The sequence below is a fragment of the Sceloporus occidentalis genome, unplaced genomic scaffold (genome assembly GCF_023333645.1).
Source record: "Sceloporus occidentalis isolate IW3139 unplaced genomic scaffold, rSceOcc1.0.p SCAF_309, whole genome shotgun sequence".
NCBI classification, from domain to species: Eukaryota; Metazoa; Chordata; class Lepidosauria; order Squamata; family Phrynosomatidae; genus Sceloporus; species Sceloporus occidentalis.
The window spans coordinates 159,244-181,957 of NW_028317289.1; the positions used below are offsets into that span (position 1 = coordinate 159,244).

General features: G+C 42.9%; 1 protein-coding gene across 1 annotated transcript in view; it reads right to left on the reverse strand.

The window, feature by feature from the left end:
* LOC149274932 (mitochondrial peptide methionine sulfoxide reductase-like) overlaps positions 1-21,381 on the reverse strand; it is a 42,333-nt gene extending 20,952 nt beyond the window's left edge. The window contains exons 1-4 of the mRNA XM_089505091.1: positions 21,321-21,381; positions 18,220-18,339; positions 17,664-17,768; positions 10,253-10,359 (exon numbers count right to left, since the gene is read on the reverse strand). Of these exons, the coding sequence (XP_089361217.1) occupies positions 10,253-10,359; positions 17,664-17,768; positions 18,220-18,339; positions 21,321-21,333 (345 nt within the window). The 5' untranslated portion in view covers positions 21,334-21,381. The remainder of the gene's footprint in view (positions 1-10,252; positions 10,360-17,663; positions 17,769-18,219; positions 18,340-21,320) is intronic.
* Positions 21,382-22,714: the final 1,333 nt, after the last annotated feature.

Consider the following 22,714-nt stretch of genomic DNA (forward strand, 5'->3'; position numbering starts at 1 on the left):
CAGACATTGCACTCCCTAATGTTGAGCCGACTAGAGGGAGATTGCGATCTCCCAGCTAGTCTGCAGGCTGCAGCTGCTGATCAGGCATCTGTGTGCCCCCCGCAGCTGTACCTGAGGTGAGTATCGCCTTAAGTAGGGTCATGGAGGTCCACGTAGTTCCAGTTTTGGATCTCCAATAGGCCATGTTAGGTCAGGCACTGATACACCTAGCGATCATCTAGAGCACCATCTGTTAGTGTGATGGACAATGTCTTTCTTCTGCTGCTTGGTCATGAAGTTGAATGAGTTGAGTCTCGTCTTGAAACTCTCCACATTTGCCCATTTCAGGACCATGAGACTGGAGTACAGGAATTACCCTAAAATCTTGGGTATAATACGCAGGTATAACACTTGTGTATAATACGCACCCACCAGATTAGGTCACTGGCTGATGATTGGTGTGACTGATCAATGATCAGCGGCCAAAAGAGTCACTAATCAGATAGGTAATAAAAATGTAATAATTAATTTTCCATTTATTATGTTTTTTACCTTATGACCTGGATGACCTCTCACTCCCTCTCCCTCTCACTCTCTCTGACTCTCACTGACTGGAGGCGGAGGGGTCATCTGCTGACAGCAACTGACCTTTGACTTCCTGGCCTGTGCTGCTGAAGCCAGGTTTTTTGGGGGTATTTCTAATTTCATTTTTTAAAAACTTTTTTTTTTTAACTCTTTCAATGCCGGTGCTTGGTAGGATTAGTATTCAGCAAGATTTTTATTGCTACTAGTTATAGCCACCGAGATGGGCTCAGATAAGGTTTAACCCCCATATAGCCGCCCACCTAAATTGCTGGAATAAATAAAGCCTGGGAGATTCCAAAAGACAAAATAAGAAGCCGTAAGAGTAAGTTAGAGCCATTACCTTTAAAACACGTGAATGAAAAGAGAGAGGTGCGATTTAACTGGCAGAATATGTGATAAAAGGAGATATTTATACAAAAGAAGTGTTGGAGACGCAGTGAGAGAACGAAGAGTCTTCACATCCAAAAATAAACTCCCACGTGTTGTCCGAAGACATTGGGAACCCGACGAGGAGTCGGAATGTTACAGGCCCAGGCGGAGGCAGGGGCATACTGAGGGACTTCCCATGATAGGATTGGCAAAGTGAAGGGGTGGGGCTAGCCATTAGTGGGAGGGAAGTGGGTGGGGTGAAGGGATAAATTGCTGCCCGTAGGTGGGAAGTGGGCATGGCCAAATCTTGCCTGGAGAAAGAAGAAACTGACCCGGAGACTCTGGGTCTTGGGAACACCAGGGTAAGTGGACTCGATTTCCCATGATGCCACAGAAAACTCAATCAACATTGTCTTAGACATGCATACTCACCAACATTTCCTTCCTAGATCCCGGGACAAAGGGGGTGGAGCCTAAAGGGGCAAAGGCTAAAGGGGCGGGGACATGCACTCTGCGTGACCCTGCAGCATTGAGCTCTGGGCTACCAGGTACAGATACCGGGTAGTAATTCTGGACTGTTGGCATGTATGCGATTGATCCCGCACCGACCTCAGATTGTGAGATTTGGCTCTAGAATCATCGAACATACCCAAGGACCGGCTTTTAATAAAAGTAATTTAGAGATATTGATGCAAAGCATGTGGGTAACAGTAATAATATAATAATAATATATATATTAATATATATATATAATATAATACTAATCATATAATAATACTAATACTAATAGTCTACATCGTTTTGATGGCTCTATGTTCACAGAGTAAGATGTGGGGTCATATAAGCTTTCCGGACCTCAGAGGTCCCTTCTTAAGATTCTGAGGCTTGTAAGTAGAGGTGCGAGACGCACCAATCCCCAGGGGTGGCATTCAGTCAGCGGCTTCAGGACATGCGCAAGACCGATCAGATCTGCCCTCGACGTAAGAATACACAGGAAAAGCGCTTGCTAGAAAACAAGCATCCGAACTAAAAAAGACAAATTATCTCATTGTGTCGGCACTGAAATAGTTAACAGATCTGGCTCTCTATAACACTATAGGTGACAATTATTGACCGTTTTTTCCTCCACAGCTTGAATGTTTCAGCATGCGCGGCAGGAACGCTCTATACTGATCTGGGATGAGCTATCGCCAATTAACACGGCAGAAACGGGCTTCCAGGAACATGCATAATGTATTCATATTAGTATTAACGTATTTACATAGAATTAATGGGAATACCAATAACATCTGCTACCTACTGAGCTCATGCAAAAGATAGTGGAGCAGCTATGCGGGATAGCAGCAACTCAGGACTGGCACACAAAAACTGGGACGCATGGGATGTATGGCAATGTGTGCCCGATTTGTCAAATCACCCTTTATATATTAACCCCTTTAATTCCCTAAAAAGAATCTATTGTCGTTAACCGCTGACGGTACTAATAACGGTCCTGGACACGACAGAAGATATTCTGTAAGAAGGCACCTGTATTCAAGCAGGGATTTCAAGCTGTGATAAAGCAGGAAGAACAAGGATTTTATTAAATCAGAGTAGAATTTGAAGGAATTAGGGCCCATCTGACTACTGAGATGAACCCTTAGTTTTGGGGGCTGCTATCTTATAGGAGAAGAGTTGAGGTCCTCTGAAATACGGTATATATATATATATAAAAACAACAGTACAACAGTAATAATAATGTGGATGTCAGAGTAAAGCTTAGTAACGTCTGGTTATTTTTAAATCCAGTGGTTTATCCAAGTTATATTTGTAAGAATACAGCCATTTCTTGTGTACACTGTGTATATATATATATATATATATATATATATAATATATATCTATATCCAAACATGCAGGTAGAGTAGGTGCAGTTAATGCTCTGTGGGACCACTAGGTGGCACTGTAGCTATGAGACAAAAAAGAAGCGCGTAGCATTTTTTTTGACCCGTGAACAATACTAACATTAATCATTTTTTGTTCGCTCGATGATATTAACAAAAGGGTTCCTACTAAAAAAAAAAAACAAAAAAAAACAAACCCTGGGATTTTATTATTTTTTTTCTTAGCAGGAAATTACTTTTAACCCCTTTTCTTCACATTGACAAGCTCAGGACGTGCAGGATGCTGACGCCGTCGTGTTCATTCAGGGTACCCAACTCCCAGAAGACGAATGGTTAACCGACATACGCTCCGTACGGCCTTCCTTTGTTATCCCCTTCGTACTGTATTTATGGATCAGAATCCTCCTGCCCCACATTAACCCTTTAATTCCTGTGCCTCTTTACCCCTCTCTTCTGCTGTAGGATCCTCCGTGATGAGTAATTCTTCAGTATCTCAGCGCTATGAACACACGTGAACGTAACACGGAAGCCAGAGGTCTTTTGGGGTACAAAATGTATCTGATCGTTTGTTAACGACGGCAGCATTTTGCCCCATGTAATTGGAAAATACCCCCCTCCTCCAATAACAGCCTCCGGTAACAGCAGGAGATAAAAAAAGGAAAAAAAATAAGCGTTATATTTGCCCCAAGGGACAGAAAAATACGCTCACTGATATTTTAAACATTTTTTGCCTTTTTTATGCTTATAATGCCCAGGAAAATGAATTACCCCATCCGCAGCGTTTTAATAACGGCAATGGACCAGGTCAAAGAGAAGACTGAGAAGTCGGGGATACCTTTTTTTTTTGGGCCAAGGTAGAAAAATGTCCTATTAGTGTTCAAGCCCTCATAGGTCTCTTCTTCAAAAGGATCATTCTAGACATTGCACCTTTATAGATCCTTATGCTTCGTACGAACACACTGCTGGAAATACAGGGAAACATTTTGCAGGGAATTTTTTAAGCTACTGGAGAAAGAGAAATTCCAATTTTTTCAGGCAAAATAACCTTTATTTGGAAAAAAAGATATATAAAAATATTAAACAAAAGATATAAATATAATGATATTTTGACCCGGAGGTCATGATGTCCACCCAAAGAGGGCTACGTGGGATTTGGAATCCATGCTTAGTTCCGCCAAGCAGAGCAGATGATTGCGAAGCGGCATCGAACGCGCACACACGGGGCATGAACTTTGACCCCAGCGGGCTTTTCATTTTACTCTCCATCCCCGCTATAAGCCGAGTGTGAGGCTTTTCTTGGGCTGCCATGGAAACTGGATGATCTTACGACACATCTGAGCAGACGTGGCAAGAGACGGAGTGAATTAGTCGTGACTGGGGAAATGGCGGATGGGGGGGAGAAGAAGAAGCACTCGAGAGGACTGAGAGCGACGCCGAAACAAGGAGAGAGCGGAATTGTTATTAAAACCTGAAAGGAAGATCTGAGCGTTTCAAGGAGCTTACGCTTCTCTCAGCTGGTCCCGGATCTCTTCAGGGAACAAACGGAGAGATGTGGGTTTTTCATGTTACCTCCCTGAGCGCCATCGCCTTTCAGAAAGACACAAGCTTTTTGTTCTATTCGTATCAAAAGACGGAACTTTGGAGATTTGGACAACATTCTGACACTTATGGCAGTCGGGGATATTTGGTTTGCAAGAAATAAAATAATAATTCATCATTTAAAAAATAAAATCATAAAAAAGGCAGTTTGAGAGGAAAAAGCTCCTTATTACGTTAGATTTTGTGAGATGCTGTCAGGGATCTGGGTTTTTAGAGGTTAAAAGATCAAAGTGATAAAAATGATATAAAAATATCCCTAAAGAAGATCTTTATAAAAGAAATGTTTTTGTGATGTGACTTCATGAGGAATTGGTGTCATCCGTCCCGTATCCTCTGCTGTTATAAGCCAGTGCGGAGACACACTTCCTACTTCCTGGTGAGGACACACCCCTCAGACAAGATCACCCTTATATGGTCATTTCAAATACTGGGCGGTTTGAGGTGGGGCTGTCATCGCAGAAATTGATGGATTATTTCTGCTAATTGCTATAAATGGATAACTTGGCACCAAAAAACATATTGCGGGTTGAATTTGCTGGACTGCGATTAAATTGAGCATTAATCACTCTGACGGCTACCAGCGCTTGATGGAGGAATTTGAATTGGAACAATATATCAAGTTCAGTTTACATGTGAATTATACTTACATTTCTGAATGTGTTTTATATAATGGGGGGAACCCCCCCCCCAAATAATATATCTTGACATGCACCTGTTTTAAAGAAAAACTTTTGCGGCAATTCACCATATATGGAAATATCATAAAAATTTAAATATCGCACTTATACAGTCAAATTTAAACTGACAAGAATAATCTTAAAGTCATTCTGATTTTAAAAAAAGACACTCAGATTCAGGAGCCGTATGCCTATACAATGCGTGTTTCCCTCACTGTATTACCCTCTACCACTTCTGCCGGGAGGCTGTTCCACTTATCTACAACCCTCTCAGTAAAGTAAAGCTTCCTTACATTCCATCTAATCCTCGGACCCTCTAGGGTTAGATTCCGGTCTCTTGTTGTAATTTTTCAACCCCTTTGGAATAAACGTCCCTCCTGTGCTTTATTAAGCCCATTATGTATTTAAATGTCTCCCCCTCCCCCTCTGTCTTCTCTCCTCCGAGCCGCACATATCGCACATTCTACAGTCCCATTTTTTTTTTTTATTTATTTATTTTTTACGCCAAACCCGTAATCTTAACGCGCCATTTCTCTTTACCAAGCAGACGTCTGCCTTGTTAACGCATTTATCGGTCCATTTATTCTCTTGCCGTAAGGACACGGAGGGCCAGGTCTACGTTCGACCGAAAAAACTGCCTAAGTGACTCCTGCAGACCTGCAGACGATCCATAATTAAAACGCGCCCTATAAATATTTCAGTTTTAAAACTTCCTCTCTGTAAATTTTATGAGCCTGCCAGAGGGGGCTTTTTTTTTAATTATTATTTATTTCATTTTTTTTGTTAAATTTACCAATCACACAGAGCAGAGCTACAAAGAGAGAAAGTGAACGAGAATGAGAGTGTAAGAATGAGTGAGCGTGAATGGGGCCCCCGAATTCCGTTCACGAATTAAAAATGCCCCCCGTTTTCATCGACCTGAATGCGCAGGAAAAGTAATTCATTGCCGAAAACAAAGGGGCCAAAAATGAACCAATGGAATGTTTTTGGCCCATTTGCACGTCTAATAGTTGTGATATAAAGGGCTGTTTCACCCACCATGGGGCATCAGGTGAACTGCAAACACTTACAAAATAGGCCAGGAATTTACCTACAGATAGAAAATATTCCGTATCTCCAGAGTTTGCATCGGTTTAGGAATCACTCCAACCTCGGTTGAGATAAAGCTCTCTGTTGAGACATAACGTGGTGGATGCCCGCAGTTGGCGGTAATGCCCCGGTCTGGTGGATACGTCTCTTTCATAGCCTTTTATTTCCAAAGCCCATATTCGTGGGTAGGAGGGATGCGACGTGACCACCGGCCATGGATCAGTTCTAATGACTCAAAGTAGGTTCCAACATCACAAATGGCACCTTCTACACAGAGAGGGTGGTAGATACATGGAACGATCTTCCAGCAGAAGGGGTAGACGTTAATACAGTGGGAGATTTAATCAGGCTACCCTGAGCATGGCCAAGGGCCGAATAAGGTTTGATGTCCTCAGCAGGTAGAACAATGGGATGGACAGATAGCTTCCTGCCTTCGGATTCTATTTCTTTTTTCTATGTATCCGAAACCTTCTTCCAGAGCCAAACAAAAATGAATACCGGCGGGTTTCTACGGCGCGGCCCCTTGGAGCACATCTTGTAATGATATTTAAAGAGATTACAGGAGATAATGACTGCTCCCTGATGTTACACGGGTACAGGATCTGTCGATGCGGTACACAAAAAGACTTTAATGTTCAAATAATTCTAACACGGGGGGGGAGCCAGCATTTTTACCGGGATTGTGTGAAAAACAAAGAAAAGCCGCAGTATTAAAGATTTTCGTTCATTAAAACATTCGACATCCAGCCGTCAGCAGAATTCCTTTGTCCCCTTTTGTGCAGCACGATTCTGCAGTGATACCTGCGCTCCACTAGGGGGCGGCCAAGTAAACATATCCGAGACAAAGTCGGCTACGAGACTGGATTGGATTCCTCCCCCCCCTGTAATAAGATGTACTGCGTTAGTCGTGATTTACTAATTACTAGCCCTTCAAACACCCAATAAATAATGATTAACGGTAACATAAAAAATGAGGCATTTAGGGGAGCCGAGACATATCTAACCAACCGAAAAACCTACAAGAGCGACGCCGCTCCATTCAAGGTCTCTGTTCATCAGAATCGGATTCCAGTTCAATCCATACATTACGGGGGGGGCGGGGGGGGCGGTATGTTAAAGGTCATCGCGCCTAATATGCACGAAGGTCACGTCCCCTCGAGGAATTATGCGGAGAATGATCTGTGGTCTCGCCTGCCGCACCAGATGAGTAAAGCCATCTGTCAGGCATGGTTTAGGAACAGGTTTTAAGGCAATTTCATGAGTAAAAAAATCCTTATTCCTCCCCATAATGCTACTTGGGCTGATTGCCAAATATCTCCTAGAGGCGAAATATTTTATTAGTTTTATCTTAAAAATATGACAAATAATCACGACTAAAAAAAATATATACAATGCCTCATTTTATTTTACAAAGAGGGTGGTAGAACAGCCTCCCGGCAGAAGTGGTAGAGGGTAATACAGTGAGGGTATTAAACATGCATGGGATAGGGATATGGCTCCTGAATCTATGACGAGACCAACGACTGATGAGTCCAGCCCATCTCTGAAAGGAATGTGATAGATAGACTGTAAGCTTTGCAGGACAGAGGCCTCCATTCCTCATGTATTCATCCCTGTAATACCCTCTTCACAAGGTCTAAGTAACCTACTGTACATGTCCTTTTGTTAGCATACATGCATTTTTAACAGGAGCTTAGCACCCATTCACTTCAGTGGGTGCCCTACGGAGCATGTACAGGAAGTGTACTTAAGTACACTTCCTGTACACTTCCTGCTTTCAGTAAATGAAGTCCAGGGAGGGGAGAAACGAGACAGAAACTAAACAATGCATTTACCATGAAAACAGGGCTGGAATGTTCCTTTAAAGCCAAGAGGATCTTGGGGTATACAGGATTCACCCACAGCCAATTTTTAGGATTTCAGGTCTTTTGGGTCATTCTTCCTCAACAGAAAAAATAACGAGAGATACGGCTTCTGTGTCCTTTATCTCCTTTCCCGCAGTTCCTCTCGCCTCTTCTTGTTCTTTTGTCTTCTTTCTTCATCCGCTTCTCCCCGGTATCAGCTCCGTTGACCAGGCCTCCGCACTATGCGGACAGCCGCTCCTCCTCGTTGCTCCAATCAGGGGGGCGGAGAGGGGAAAATACTGTTTTATGTATTTTTCTTTAAAAAACTGTAATGTTCTTTAAAATGGGACCATACCACGAGGGTGCGTCCTGTAACCAGCAGGCAGGCAGGTCCCCCGTGTAGAGGATATATGTCGCCGCGTTGGCGCTCTCTGCCGCCAGCTGCCCATCGCTGTGGCAAGTTTTTGATTAGAAAACGTGCAATTATTCTGCCGTTTTCCTTTTATTTCCACCGACTGGACCCCAAATACGGCTTTTATTCACTTTAGCGAAGCTTATTGGGTTTTTGGCCCCTCTGACTCTCGTGGCACGATTCTAGGAAACGCTAATTCACGCACTTTTATCACAGTTTAGTTACGGAGTGGAATCATAAATCTGTTAATCTTAAGAGATAAAAAAATATATATAAAAAAAAAAATAATAAAGTAAAAAGAAAACGAGGTTTGCTGAAATTGCCTGTAGATTTTTTATTATTTATTATAGGTTTTGTTTTTTTTAAGAACATAAACGTACAATTGCAATGCCAATGGGCAGAGGCAGACAGTGAATCGCGAACGATGTGTCACGGGCACGACCGTAACCTTTACTCTCGAATTGTAGATATTTTCGGTTTTACGCGGAAAATATCGAGACGACAAGATTCACAGATAAAGTATAATATTAAAGATTGTTGGAAACGGCAAATATAACATAAAAAAATGTAAATAATGCCATGAACTGCATATTTTGCAGCCCTTAAAAGTATTTTTTAATTAAAAAAATATATATATATATATATATATATATATATTATTTGATTTCGTTATTTGCTGATAAAATACATATTTATTCCCCCCTAAAAAAAAATGTCTTAAATGGAATATTTCTTAAAATATACATCTGCTATTAACCTTACGCATAATAATTCCTGGCATGCGTAATTGTCACGTGACATATAAGCAGGCGCTGATAGGCTGTTGCCATAACAGCGGGAAAAAAAACAAAACTTTTTAAAATACTTATTTGTTTTTTTATTTGTGATGAAACCATCGGAGGACAGAATAGACAGTGAAAGACCTGCTAAGATTTAATTGCTTAATACGGTAGAGGACACCTTAAGTGGGGGGGGGGCGCTTTAAAACTATATTTAAAGGGCCGGCAGAAGATATTATATTTCCAAGTTCCATATCTTTTTAATTAACTCTCCCGCATCAAACAAACGAGCAGAGGACTGATGTGTCGGCGCATCGCTGCACCTCTGCAGCAGGATAAGCCCCTCGTTTATCTCTGCCGAGACGTGGCTCATCCGAACAACAAAGCCCGCGTTTTTTTGGCGAACGGTCGTGATAATTAAATTGTCCTTCGATGAATGAGCCGCTATCGATCCCGGGAGCCTGCGAAGGGCATTAACGAGACTGCGGTGCCGCAGAGCATCCCTTTAACGCGACCGACTGCGAGGCGCTGATCCGCTTAACCTTTGGGTAGCGGACAGACGGAGAAAAAGGGACGAACGTACCTTTTTTTTTGTACATTTATTTATTGGGTAATGTTCCTTTAAATAGCTCCGCAGTAACGGGGAAACGTTCTAAATCATGGTATCCACACAAAAAAATAAATATCTAAATATATATATTGTCTGAAATATGTTGTTTTGAAAAAAAAATCTGTAATTGACAGAACATTAAGCTTGATAAAAAGAAAGTCCAAAAAAAAATATCAATCTGGTTTAACCCTTGGATCCCGAAATTATTAGCGATGCCTACCTTGCACCCCTGGGTTTCAAACGGCTACTGCCCATCCTATCCACGTATTCTAGTAACATTAGGATGGAGTTTTTCCAGATTCTGTACTAGAATTCCCGTAATAAAACGTAAATTTTCTAATATTTGGGTTAAATTCACACTGATTTCTGACGAGTGAACCGACCCATTGTTGCGCAGCACGTAGAAGCCCATGAGCATCGTCCTACCTTCTGGTATTCTTCTTTGGATCTTAAGGCCACGTCGGTCTGTTCCTCAGCGTAGGTGTAGATGGCAGAGCGATACATCGTGCCGACATCATTTCCCTGCCGCATTCCTGAAAGAATAAACGCTTATTTCACTTACATGCGTATATATATATTATATATATATATATATATATACACCCCATCACGCCACTGTGTGGTCAATGACAGCGGGACCCCTTTCTCGATCCATATCGGCAACTTTGGGTGCAAAGTGGAGGGACCCCAGCGCCAGCGCCAAGATAAATCCATGCCGTAGGGGGCGCTAAAACCCAAGGGCCGGCCTTATCTCTTTCCTAAAAGCAACCCATCAGCACCCGCGATCAATGGGGAATAGACGGGACGGGAGTCAAAGCAGGGACTGGACCAAGAACACTTCACATCTTCGGCTCAGGATGCCTATGCCATGCCTGTTCAAATCCCCTCACTGTATTACCCTCTAACACTTCTGCTGGGAGGCTGTTCCACTTATCTACAACCCTCTCAGTAAAGTAAAACGTGCTTACGTTACATATAAAAATACTTAAGCTGTGTAAATAGTGTTTGCAGGTTAATGGGAATCATAAGAAGGTTTTTTTTTTTAGTGTATAAATCTGTAAAAATCTAGGATTTGGGGGGGGGGGGGAGGGATAGTTTTTTCCTTTTCATTTATAAAACGGTCTTAATCTTCTCTTTACTAGATTATCGGGGCGAGAATTCTAGTGAAGATAAATCGTATTTTACACGCTATGGACACGTTATTTGTATCCATGAAAAAAAAGGATGTGTATTTGGTAAAATATATAATTTTTTTTTCAAATATAGAATTTAAATAAACAGGAAATTCTACGTGCGAAAATATGGAACGCAGGTGATTTGTTTCAAACAGGTGTATCAGACGGGTCCGTGCAAAGGACAAACGGGTTAGGTGTCCGTTATGAGAACCTTTCTTGAAAAATGATGTCATAGTCATACTTTGGAAATGCGGTATTTTATAAAACAGCAGTTAAGCTTTTTGACCTTTTTTTTTTACAAATTCTAAAGCCTGCTCCTAATCACTGGTAAAGTATGATAAATGATGTCACGGCCCACTGATCCCATCTCCAAATCTGACAAATTTAACCAGTTCAGACCCTTGGGGAGGAATAATTTGAAAGCAGAACAATTGCCTGAGTGTTACATTTATCTCTTAAAGGTTTTGGAGCACCCTTGGCTAGATAAGGTGACGTACAGGCAATACGGCATTAAGGAGTATACCATTCGTTAATATACCTTTACAGAACACACACACACTATCCTCAGCCGAGGTTCTCGGAGTTGACCACGTGAGGTTGGGTCAGAGAACTTATATGAAACTTCACATTTAGAAGACGCTCCAAGAACATTTGGAATCTCAGATATCGCTGGTCCTTGTAGTCTAAATTTCACAGAATTTTCCTCAAACCCGCGGGGGGGGGGATGAGTTTTCTGCTAAACATGGCGGACGTACCGGCGATCCGATCGTGGTTTTAGAACGCTGTATTAAGGGAAACTGAAGCAGACGTAGCAACGTTTAGTTTTAATCCTACGAAGAACTGGAGGAACCAACCTACGAAAACTATACAGACTATACAGACGAATGAAATACAGCCTCTGATTATATTAAAGCAAAAAAAAGTACATTTATTTCTATCCCAAAAATACTGGATACAGCGCTGGGGGGTTATATTACTGTATACAGCGCTGGGGGGTTATATTACTGTATACAGCGCTGGGGGTTATATTACTGTATACAGCGCTGGGGGGTTATATTACTGTATACAGCGCTGGGGGGTTATATTACTGTATACAGCGCTGGGGGGTTATATTACTGTATACAGCGCTGGGGGGTTATATTACTGTATACAGCGCTGGGGGTTATATTACTGTATACAGCGCTGGGGGTTATATTACTGTATACAGCACTGGGGGGGTTATATTACTGTATACAGGGCGGGGGGGTTATATTACTGTATACAGCGCTGGGGGGTTATATTACTGTATACAGAGCTGGGGGTTATATTACTGTATACAGCGCTGGGAGGTTATATTACTGTATACAGAGCTGGGGGGTTATATTACTGTATACAGCGCTGGGGGGTTATATTACTGTATACAGCGCTGGGGGTTATATTACTGTATACTGCGCTGGGGGGTTGTATTACTGTATACAGCGCTGGGGGGTTATATTACTGTATACAGCGCTGGGAGTTATATTACTGTATACAGCGCTGGGGGGTTATATTACTGTATACAGCGCTGGGGTTATATTACTGTATACAGCGCTGGGGGTTATATTACTGTATACAGTGCTGGGGGTTATATTACTGTATACAGCGCTGGGGGGTTATTACTGTATACAGCGCTGGGGGGTTATTACTGTATATAGAGGGAGGAAGAGTTAATACATTTCGTCATTACTGCTCGTGGTGAATGTCACCAGGTCTAAAATAAATTGTAAAGCATTACTGTCGCCCGCTACGCTTATTCTTGGCGCGATCGGTGAGTAAAGCAATACATAAAGTTCTAATACCATGGAAACTGGGAAACTCAACAAAAAGAGGGGTTTGGAAATTGTCGTCTTTCACCTCTGGTTGATTCCATTTAAAGTCTCCCCAGGTAGTAAGAGCAGATCTGGCCCCTTTAGAGAAGGGCATTTAAATTGGGGGGGGGGGGTTGGAAACGTTACTGAAACAGATTGCTAGGTGACCTTTTTTCAAGGCAGGTATTACGGCCCCGGAGAGCAGAGACGTGGATCGGTTCTTCTGGTGGGAACAGTAGGGGGTTCTATACAGTAAGGAGGGGGAACTTCTGTTTCTATTCGAATAAATTGGTGTCCGTTATTGTAAGAGAGCCATTTAATCGCAGTTTGTGAAGACTGGTTTTGGGGGGTAGCAGGGCTGGAAGGGTTCGGACCCAGGCTGAGTTACTGTAAGTTTACGTTTGGACCAGGGGGAGCAGTGACGGAGGGGCAGTGATGGGAGGAGCAGTGATGGGAGGAGCAGTGATGGGAGGTGCAGTGATGGGGGAGCAGTGATGGGAGGAGCAGTGATGGGAGGAGCAGTGATGGGAGGAGCAGTGATGGGAGGTGCAGTAATGGGAGGTGCAGTGATGGGAGGAGCAGTGATGGGAGGAGCAGTGATGGGAGGTGCAGTGATGGGAGGTGCAGTGATGGGAGGTGCAGTGATGGGAGGTGCAGTGATGGGAGGAGCAGTGATGGGGGGATCAGTGATTGGGGCAGCAGTGATGGAGGAGCAGTGACGGGGGGGAGCAGTGACAGGGGGAACAGTGACGGAGGAGCAGTGATGGGAGGAGCAGTGATGGAGGAGCTGAGGTGGACCGGCAACTTTCAGGGTGCAAATGCTAGCTTATTATACTAAACACTCTGGTGGCTAAACATGAAATTGCAAGTTAGACAGAGAAAAAAAGCTTTTAATGGGACGGCATCACCAACTCAGAGTAGCCTCATGGGGCCATGCTCCCCCTGCCAGCGCCTGCCCTGCCCCTGGTAGCCCAGATTTAAATCATGTGGGTCAATGGCATGTTTTTGTCAAGTGGGGGCTGAATCCTTTGCCAGCGATTGGTGGATTGGGCAGCGGGCTGCTTGAGGGTCATTTGCGATATATACATATAGAATGTTACAATAACCCAAGATCTGAGATACATATAGAACGTTACAATAACCCAAGATCTGAGATACATATAGAACGTTACGCAGTCCAGGCGATCGTAGCGCGTTTCAGAGAGGGAGATGAAGCCTCCTGAGTGCAGCAAACCTAAAAACAACCAGTTTTAACCCAAATCTTATTGTTTCACTATTCAAAAATCAACACTGCATTTAAAGGACAATAAAACACTTTATTTTCTTCTAAAACAAAAAAACAAACAATCAAACATTTTTTTTAATTAATTTATGGCTATTTAGCTATTTCTGCATGAAAGATTTTCTTATTTCTGGGAGAATCGTGGCTTTAGATCCAGCATCCTACGGCCGGCCACCTTCCTAACGTAATTCTCCTGGAAAGGAGGCACAACGGCCACAAACATGACCGACGCGCTCGGACTCATCAAACCCAGACTTTTACCGAGTCCTGAAGAAGGATCAGTGCAAGGAGCCAGTGATGGTTGAAATGACTTAATGGCGTAAACGAGGGAAGCTGCCCCATTTGGGACGGAATCATTTCCAGCTCACTGGAATCCCCAAATAAATACCGAATACCCATTTCTGCGCATGGATTGTTGTATTGGGACTTGCTGATGAAGAGTAATTACGTAGTAAACAAAATGTCTATTAGGTCCACCTATACACAATAGTGCCAATTTTGCTCAGAATGGGGTAAAAATGATACCACTTCACATGGGTGGTCACTGAGACCCCCGGACCAACAACTTTTAAATTATTATGTCCACCTCTTGGTACCTTTCTCACCAAAAAGCAATCACGTTTATGAATAGTCTCCATGGAACACGAAGCCATCACCTCCACAGGTAGTGCATTCTAGAGCTTTGCAACTCTTACTGTTAGGAACATCTCTCTCCATGACGGAGGCATGACCTCAAAACATAACAAGAGGCCTTGAACTATCTGCTCTGTCTGCGGGGAGATCTCTTCTTCTGCAAGGACCTCCTACGGACATTCAAATCGATAGAAGCCGTTTGGAGTCATCGAGTGCCGGCCCCGTGTAGCCCGTAATCAGCTGCACAGTTTTACTCCCAAGTGCATAACTTTACTTTTATTAATACCGAATCCTATATGTCAGTTCTGGCAATGAAAATCAAATGATTCTGCAACAAACACGCATCATAAGCTAAATTTATGACATCATTTGGGGACGTCTCTGAAAATAGAAATGTTACCATCGACACGTTCTAGGTCACTTAACTGCACCAATATCGGAACCATATTCCAGAATGCATTAAGTAGAACAATACATTGAGGTTATACAGGTTCCATGTTAGATGTATATTCCACAGAATGACGTTGGCATTATGTACAATTAGATGTACGTATGATATATGATGTTAGGGGTCTATACAGTAATAATGGCGAACGCCAGCCTTTTTATATGAATATAATTGGATGTCTAGACAATGGCAATAAAGCTTGTCACTCCACACAACAATGATGGATGTCTGTACAATCTCGCTGACCCTTCTCCCCCCCAATTCCATCTCGGAGATTAAGGGGGCTCTCCAGAGAGATTCTCGTACCCCCTTCCCCCCTTCTGCTTTTTGAGCTACTCAGGAAGACACGATAGGCACAGGACGCTGTATACTTTAAAACAGATACTAAATACCCCGGCCTCGTTATATTTACAGCGAATGCTGCAGCGCGATTACAATAGGGGACGGTGAAAAGGAGAAGAGGGCCGTGATCTTCTGAGCTTACAATCTATTAGGGGGTAGAGGGGGGGATGGGACAGAAGGAGAGGGGCTGCTTGGGTGAGGATGATTTGATTGGAGCGAGAGGGATGTGGAGAGGTCAGTGGTGTCGAGATTTCAAACGTGGGGAGGACGGTTGGCTTCTTCAGGATGCAGGTTGGGTGTGTTAACGGGATAGATTGTAAGCTCCTCGGAATAGGCGGGTTAGTGAGCGTTGAAAGCTAGAATAAATCAGAGGGAATCTTCAGCAAACGCACTCATTGCTTTTAATGCTTTCCCTCCCAAAAACACATGTATGTTCATGAACTGAGCCCTGGCTGAGGTTGATGAGACTTGCAGTGACGAATACATTTCAGGAGAAGACGTTACCCAATGTTTGGTGAAACAGGAGCCTTAGCACGATCCAGCTCTCCTTTCACTCGGAGTGTCGGAGAGCGTGCATGTGGAGCGATAAAAGACACAGACCCCCCCTAACTCATTGCGCTGCCGTTAACGGACGGGCTGCCGTTACCGGATGGCAACATGCCTCCGTTCTGGGTTTTTTCTGAGGCTTTAATTGTATGTTGAGATGCGGCAGCTCTTCACTCGCATGCAGCTGTTCCGTCGCTGGTGGAAGACACATCTGCTCGTTAGCGATACAATGAGATTCCGACTGTCTAATTATATGCAGATGATGGATTCTTTCAGCACTGCCAGCCGCGGAAAGCGTCTTCTGCTAAAAATTCTCCGAAACTATAATTCTGAATGCTTTTCGGCAGCTAAATTATAATCAAATGCAATATTGTAATGTCAGCTCCCATCATGCTTAGCCGGTATATGTATAGAAAGAGATTATATTAACACTGGGCTTTATTCACTAAAGCATGAGTTGTAGGAGTCACGTCAAACATTTCACCTAATATTTGGTAGGTTTAAACGAATCCGGCAAACGCTGGTGCTATGGGTGGAGCTACCACTAAGCCACGCCCAATTTATCACTAACAGGCCATTTTTTTTTATTTCTGGAAAGATAACGGGCTGGGACAATGTATAATCAATACAATGAAATGAGCCACACTCAGCAAATTACCAGCATATCACACTTTAGTGAATAAAGCCCATAGATTTCCGGTACAGCAATAAGAGTTTCAGGGCTGTATTCACTAAGTGCTACGCTGCCCTGAGGCCTACTGATGCGGTAATCATACCTCCCAAGCGTCTTGTTTTTGCGGAGAGGATCCTTTCAGCACCTCTCTCTTTCTCAGAGAATCCGGAATCTCGGAGTACTTCCAAAATGGGGTGGGGCCCCGACACGCACCACGGGGGACAGCCTCTCCGCTTTCCCCCAATTGGGGGAGAGGGTGTGAGCGTATGCTCCGCCCTTTTGCAGAAGTACCTGGATAATGGCGCTGACACCGGGGAGAAGCAGATGAAGATAGAAGACAGAAGAACAAAAAGAGAAAAGGAGACGGGGACAGGGAAGCGGTCGCAGAGAAGGTAGGGAGACATTGGGAGACAGTGTGAGAGTATGAGAGAGAGTGAGTGAGAGTCAGAGTATGAGAGTGAGAGTATGAGACAGTGAGTAAGAGTATGAGACAATGAGTGAGAGTATGAGACAGTGAGTGAGAGTATGAGACAGTGAGTGAGAGTATGAGACAGTGAGTGAGAGTATGAGACAGTGAGTGAGAGTATGAGACAGTGAGTGAGAGTATGAGACAATGAGTGAGAGTATGAGAGAGAGCGCGCGCCTAACAAGAGCAAAATCAGTGTTTTTGATTCTTTTTCCAATAGGGTCGTCTTACATTCAGACCTTTTCTCTTTTTTTTCTTCGTTAAGATGCAAAGTTCGGGGGGGTTGTCTTATAATCGAGGGAATGCGGAACTCGCTTTAGAATGCTGGCGTCCAGACGCATTCTCTATGAGAATCCCAGCTCCACGCCCGTTGCAATCACATATGGAGTAACTTCAAGGTTAATGGCTCGTCAGCGAAATAACTAAACACCGGCTCACTCGCTTACCTTGGGTCGGGTTGTGATTCTCCCAAAAGACCTTCAGCAGTTTCTCGTAGCTGATGGTTTCTGGGTAGTAGACAACTCGGACCACTTCGGCGTGACCTGTTCTTCCTAAAAGAGACATCAACCGTTACTCCATGAAGCAGACTATCAACCCAAACATATCTCGTGAATACTATACAGGAACCTTTTTTTACCGCTTCTGCTGGGGGGCCGTTCACCTTATCTACCACCTAAATCTTTTATCTGACTCCTGGCACTCAATCCATAACAAAATAAAGACTTCTATCTCTGGAGAGGAGTTGTAAGTCCTCTAATCAATCATCCAAATATCAACAAGCCGTTGTGATGCCGGCTTCCGTGTTGTGTGGGTAAGTTTGCCAAGAGTTCATTGTCTGTTTACGCTACTCCCCCCCCCCCCCCCGAGAACATATCGGCTCTTTAAGGTATTAACGCTGATCGCACCCCCCTCTAAAAAGGAGCAGGAGAGCTGCGAGGGGCTAACCCTGGGACGTCCCCACATGTTCTAAAGCAACATATTTACATGCAGAGCGTAACATACCTGAGCAGACCTCCTGATAGGTAGGGTTAGGGGTCCAACCTCCAGCAAATCCCACCTGGGTGGAGTAGACCCCCTTCTGTCTCCAGAACTTCCTTTCTGCTCCCCAAAAGCAGCCCATGCCTGAAAAACAAAAACAAATAAAGACTCAGAAAATAAAACCCCAGGCCAAACGGCACATGCCATGAACACAGACATATCAGGATCATACGTAATAACACGCAACGTACAAAGAACCAACGGCGGGGGTTATAAAAACCAATTCCGCTACAAACAATGCTTCTACCGATCCTTCCTGCTTTTAATTCAAAAGAAAGCAAAAAAAAAAAATAAAAACCCAATTAAGCTGTTTTTTGGATTTTGCCAATTAGCAAGGGGGGAAAAATTGCTTCCCGACTCCAAAACGGCGATCGGATTTCTCCTTGGATCAAAAAGCTCTAAAAATATTAATTAAATTAATTAATTTAATTAATTAAATATAATCATTTATAGAATATACCAAGATTGCTGGCGTTTCCAGGCAGAGGCGTAGACGGATCACAGCAAGCGATTCTGCTAAAAGTTAATGCAGGTTTTTTTAAACAGCGTAACTTACATAAAATCACAAAACAATCGTTTCTACTGACGGCACCATTTTTAATTTAGCGTTACATTTTAAACCTTAGCGTATTATTGAGCGCTGGGTAATAATTAAACTAATTACGCGTCGTTCCGGTGACCTTGGTGAATCGACTCAGACTGATTGCCTTTTTACGGATAATTACAATACTCAGATCTATGAATGTTGCCGAGTTAATGGGGTATTTTTTTTTTTTTTTATTATTTTTTTTTATGGAAGACGGAATTCAAAGAGGAAACTAAGTGTTTTCCCACTGATTTCAGCAACCGAGTTAGAAGCTGTATAAAGCGGGAGAAACATTACATACTATGGGCCCCTAGGCATTCTTAACTTTTAAAAGCCTTCTTAACACTCCCAACATTCTCTTGCTTGGATATTCTTGACATCTGCTCTTATCCCATATGTTGAAATGAGAGAGGGAGAGAAACAGCGTGAGAAAGAAAGAGAGAAAGAAAAAACAAAATGGGGGGGAGAGAGAGAGAGAGAGAGGAAAAAAAGAGCGAGAGAAAAAAAAAAAAAAGAAAAAATGGAGAGAGGGAGAAAAGAGAGAAAGAATGCAAAAAAAAACCTTTTGAATATAAATTGCCATCTGCAGGATTATTTCTGCCTATTAAGTTGCTGATTGTTGATTGGTTCTGCATCCCTTACAAGGGCCGCCTTAACCAATCAACAACAATCAGCAACTTAACAATAGGGGAAGATAACTGAATGAAGACAAACAACCATGAAGTTAGAATGGCTGCTCCCACGGATTCTAACACATATATATACGGCTTATTTAATCTCTAAACACCAGTCCATGCACTGGAGACACAGCTGGCCACGGGGCCTTTAACGAGGTGTTTTATGTCATTTTTTTTAATTCTAAATTTATGTAAAGGTAAATCCTTTAGAAGAATAATGGGTTTTATTTCCCCCGTTTCATTTATAAAGCCGTTTCCTGCGGTTTCTATAGACATTATCGGGGCTTTTAGGGCTGTAGAACCCTGCGATCCCCTCATACCCAGCAAACATTCTGAGCTCCTAGAAAAGAGGGGCATCAGGGGAGGAAAGAGGGGCATCAGAGGAGAAAAGAGGGGCATCAGGGATTTTGGGGTACAAGGAGTGACCGTCCCTCTCTTTTACTAGGGACACTCGGGAGGTATGAAATAAATCTGCTTTACGGAGCTGGTTTCTAAAGCGACGACTGAGGGACCGGCGGCGTTCGCTGCGTTATCTGCTATTCCTATCCTTAAAAAGGGACCAAACCTGTTTAAAAACCTGCAACGGTCTCATTTATCCGGAGACCCGGTCCGATCTCTCTCTCAGCTTCTCCTGCGTCTTCTCTCCGGATTAACTTTGTTTTCTCGTTTCAAACTGTGCTCGCCTCCACCTGTTGCCGCGGGCGTTATTTTGCCAAGACAATTAGGGATACGTTGTATCTGGCGAAATAACTCCGTTATCAGCAGCACAATGACTTATTGTAGCCACGCTGGGGCAGCCTGGGAGGCCCGGAGGCCGCCGTGTTTCTCCCGAGTGATAAATGGAAACATTATCCCAGTGTGAGCGTTCTACCGCTGCAATTATACCACCTTCATTACTCTAAATTAAATATGGTCTCTCACCAACTCAATTTGGCGCTTGTTTGACATTATTAGTCTGACGCTGCAGTCCACCCTCCTTCCGCTTTTATTTATTCGCGCCGGTGGGGTGTGCTCGGTAGGCTTTTAACGCTATTTTCTTCAAATAAAAAAAAAAAAAAAAAAAGAAGAAAAACAAAAGCAAACGGGGTCACTAATTTAGATTAACGATGAATTTAAACATTGCGTAAACTGCTAATTTTGTTACGCATTTGGCAATAAATTTTACCCTCAATTCAAGGAGAAAAAAAAGTACATTTTCACGTTAATTATGTAGTAAATGGTTTATTTTACTAAAAAAAAAAAAAAAGAAACATTTAAGAGTCCCTACTAAGACTTTGGACCCGTATTATGTTTTCCAACACAGTGAACCACATAGGAAATGTAAAAAAAAAAATAAAAAAAAATTGAATTCAGGGAAGCTGAGATTTGAGCCTCAATGTGGCAGAAGTAATGGATTTCCAGTCCTAAGGTTCCCTCCCCTCCCCCACTCCTTACAAAGGATGCCTCAGCGTGCTGCGAGTAGTATCGCGTGTAGAGCCTGTGTCTCCGTGGAGAGGATTGCGGCGGGGTAGCTTTCACTTTCTACATGTGTTAGCAAGACGTAGACGTGACATTTCGACCTGTATAAAGGTTTTTATTATACTAAAATTGTATAGAAAACTAAAATAAATGTAGGACTGATATCTGTTCTTATCCTATATGAGTGAGAAAGAACGAGAAAGAAAGAAAATAAATAAAATGGAGAGAAACCGAAATGGATGGAAAGAGAAAAAAAAAAAAAGAGAGAAAGAGAAAAGATGGAGGCAGGAAAGAAACAGAAGCACAAATGAATGTTGGACTCATTTTTTTTTTTTGAAACTCACCAAATATCGCCATTTGCGTTCCGTCTGGAAACGGCTCCGCTGTCGAGTTCCCATTAACGTGGTGTTTAGCTGAAAAAATCAAGATAAAGAAAAACAAACTTGTAACTCCGCAGTCACTCGTATACGGGGTTAATACATCTAACACAATATTTTTTTGGAATAAAATATTTCAGTTCCCTTGTTGTGAGATTTTGGCACAATGGGCGCTCATCAGCGTTTAAGAAATAGAATCTGCCGGCAGGTCGGCCCCATTCGGCCCCCGTCTAGTTGCCTATTTTCCCTGCTGTAAAGATTCAAACCTTAATCAGTCGTTAACCTCGTCTTAGATTCAGGATCCATGTGTCTATCCCATGCATGTTTTTACCACTCCTGCTTGGAAGCTGTTCCATTTATCTACCACCCTCTAAATAAAGAAAAACTTCCCTCCATTCCATATATATCCAACTAGTGGATCTAAAACCTCATTCGTTTCGCTGTTTATGGTCTTTAAAGGTGCCGTTCCACCTGCCCTCCTACACTTTTGTAACTAAACGCAGCCTTGGAGACGTCATTCCCGGCCATGCTGAACACCCTAACCCTGTAAAATGTAGTCTTGTTGCCCATTTTTGGGGGGAATGCTTAATTGTCATGTGACGCCAAACCACGCACTCAGGTTGCTGCCATAGGAACTGAAAAGTCGTTGTGGTTTTATGTGATTAAACCTCTTAGTAAAAAAATTTTTAAAAATGCTTCTTAGGTTTATTTTGTTAAATGGGAATTAAAACCAATGGAGGGTTGTGACGGCCAATCACACGTAAGCTCGACACAGATCGTGATTCGCTGCTGCTACTCCTGTTGATTTCCATAAGGGGTGAGTTTGGACTAGAATGGGAGCTTTACTGAGCATGTGCAAGAAGCATACTGAGGTACGCTCCCTGCTTACAGTGGAAGCAGCTGGGGGCGGGGTTAAGATCTAATTTACTAATTCCAATAACTAAAAAGATCCATGGTCCAATCTGTATGCATTGAAATGCGGAATGGACTAATGATTTGTGTGGTGTTAGACGCATGGAATAACTTTCCAGCAAAGATGGTGACGGTGGTTGGCTGTAAGGGGATTTCTAGAAATTAAAAACCAAAGATGTTATAGCTGTAAAACATTGTTACCGGACCTGTCAGAGCCCCGACATCACGCATGGGCATATTTAAAACATTGTCGTCCCCCCCCCCCGATGTTGCTTGGTGATTACGATTGAGCCGTTCTATTTGGTCATATGCTGCACATGCCCACAGTGGTTTTTAGTAAATGGCGTGTTAATTAATGCTATTCGTTGGGCCAAACAAAGCAAATTTGGGAAAGGTGATGCCTTTGCTGGTTGCAAGCCTTTAAGACAAACCCGCGTCTTCATCATTCG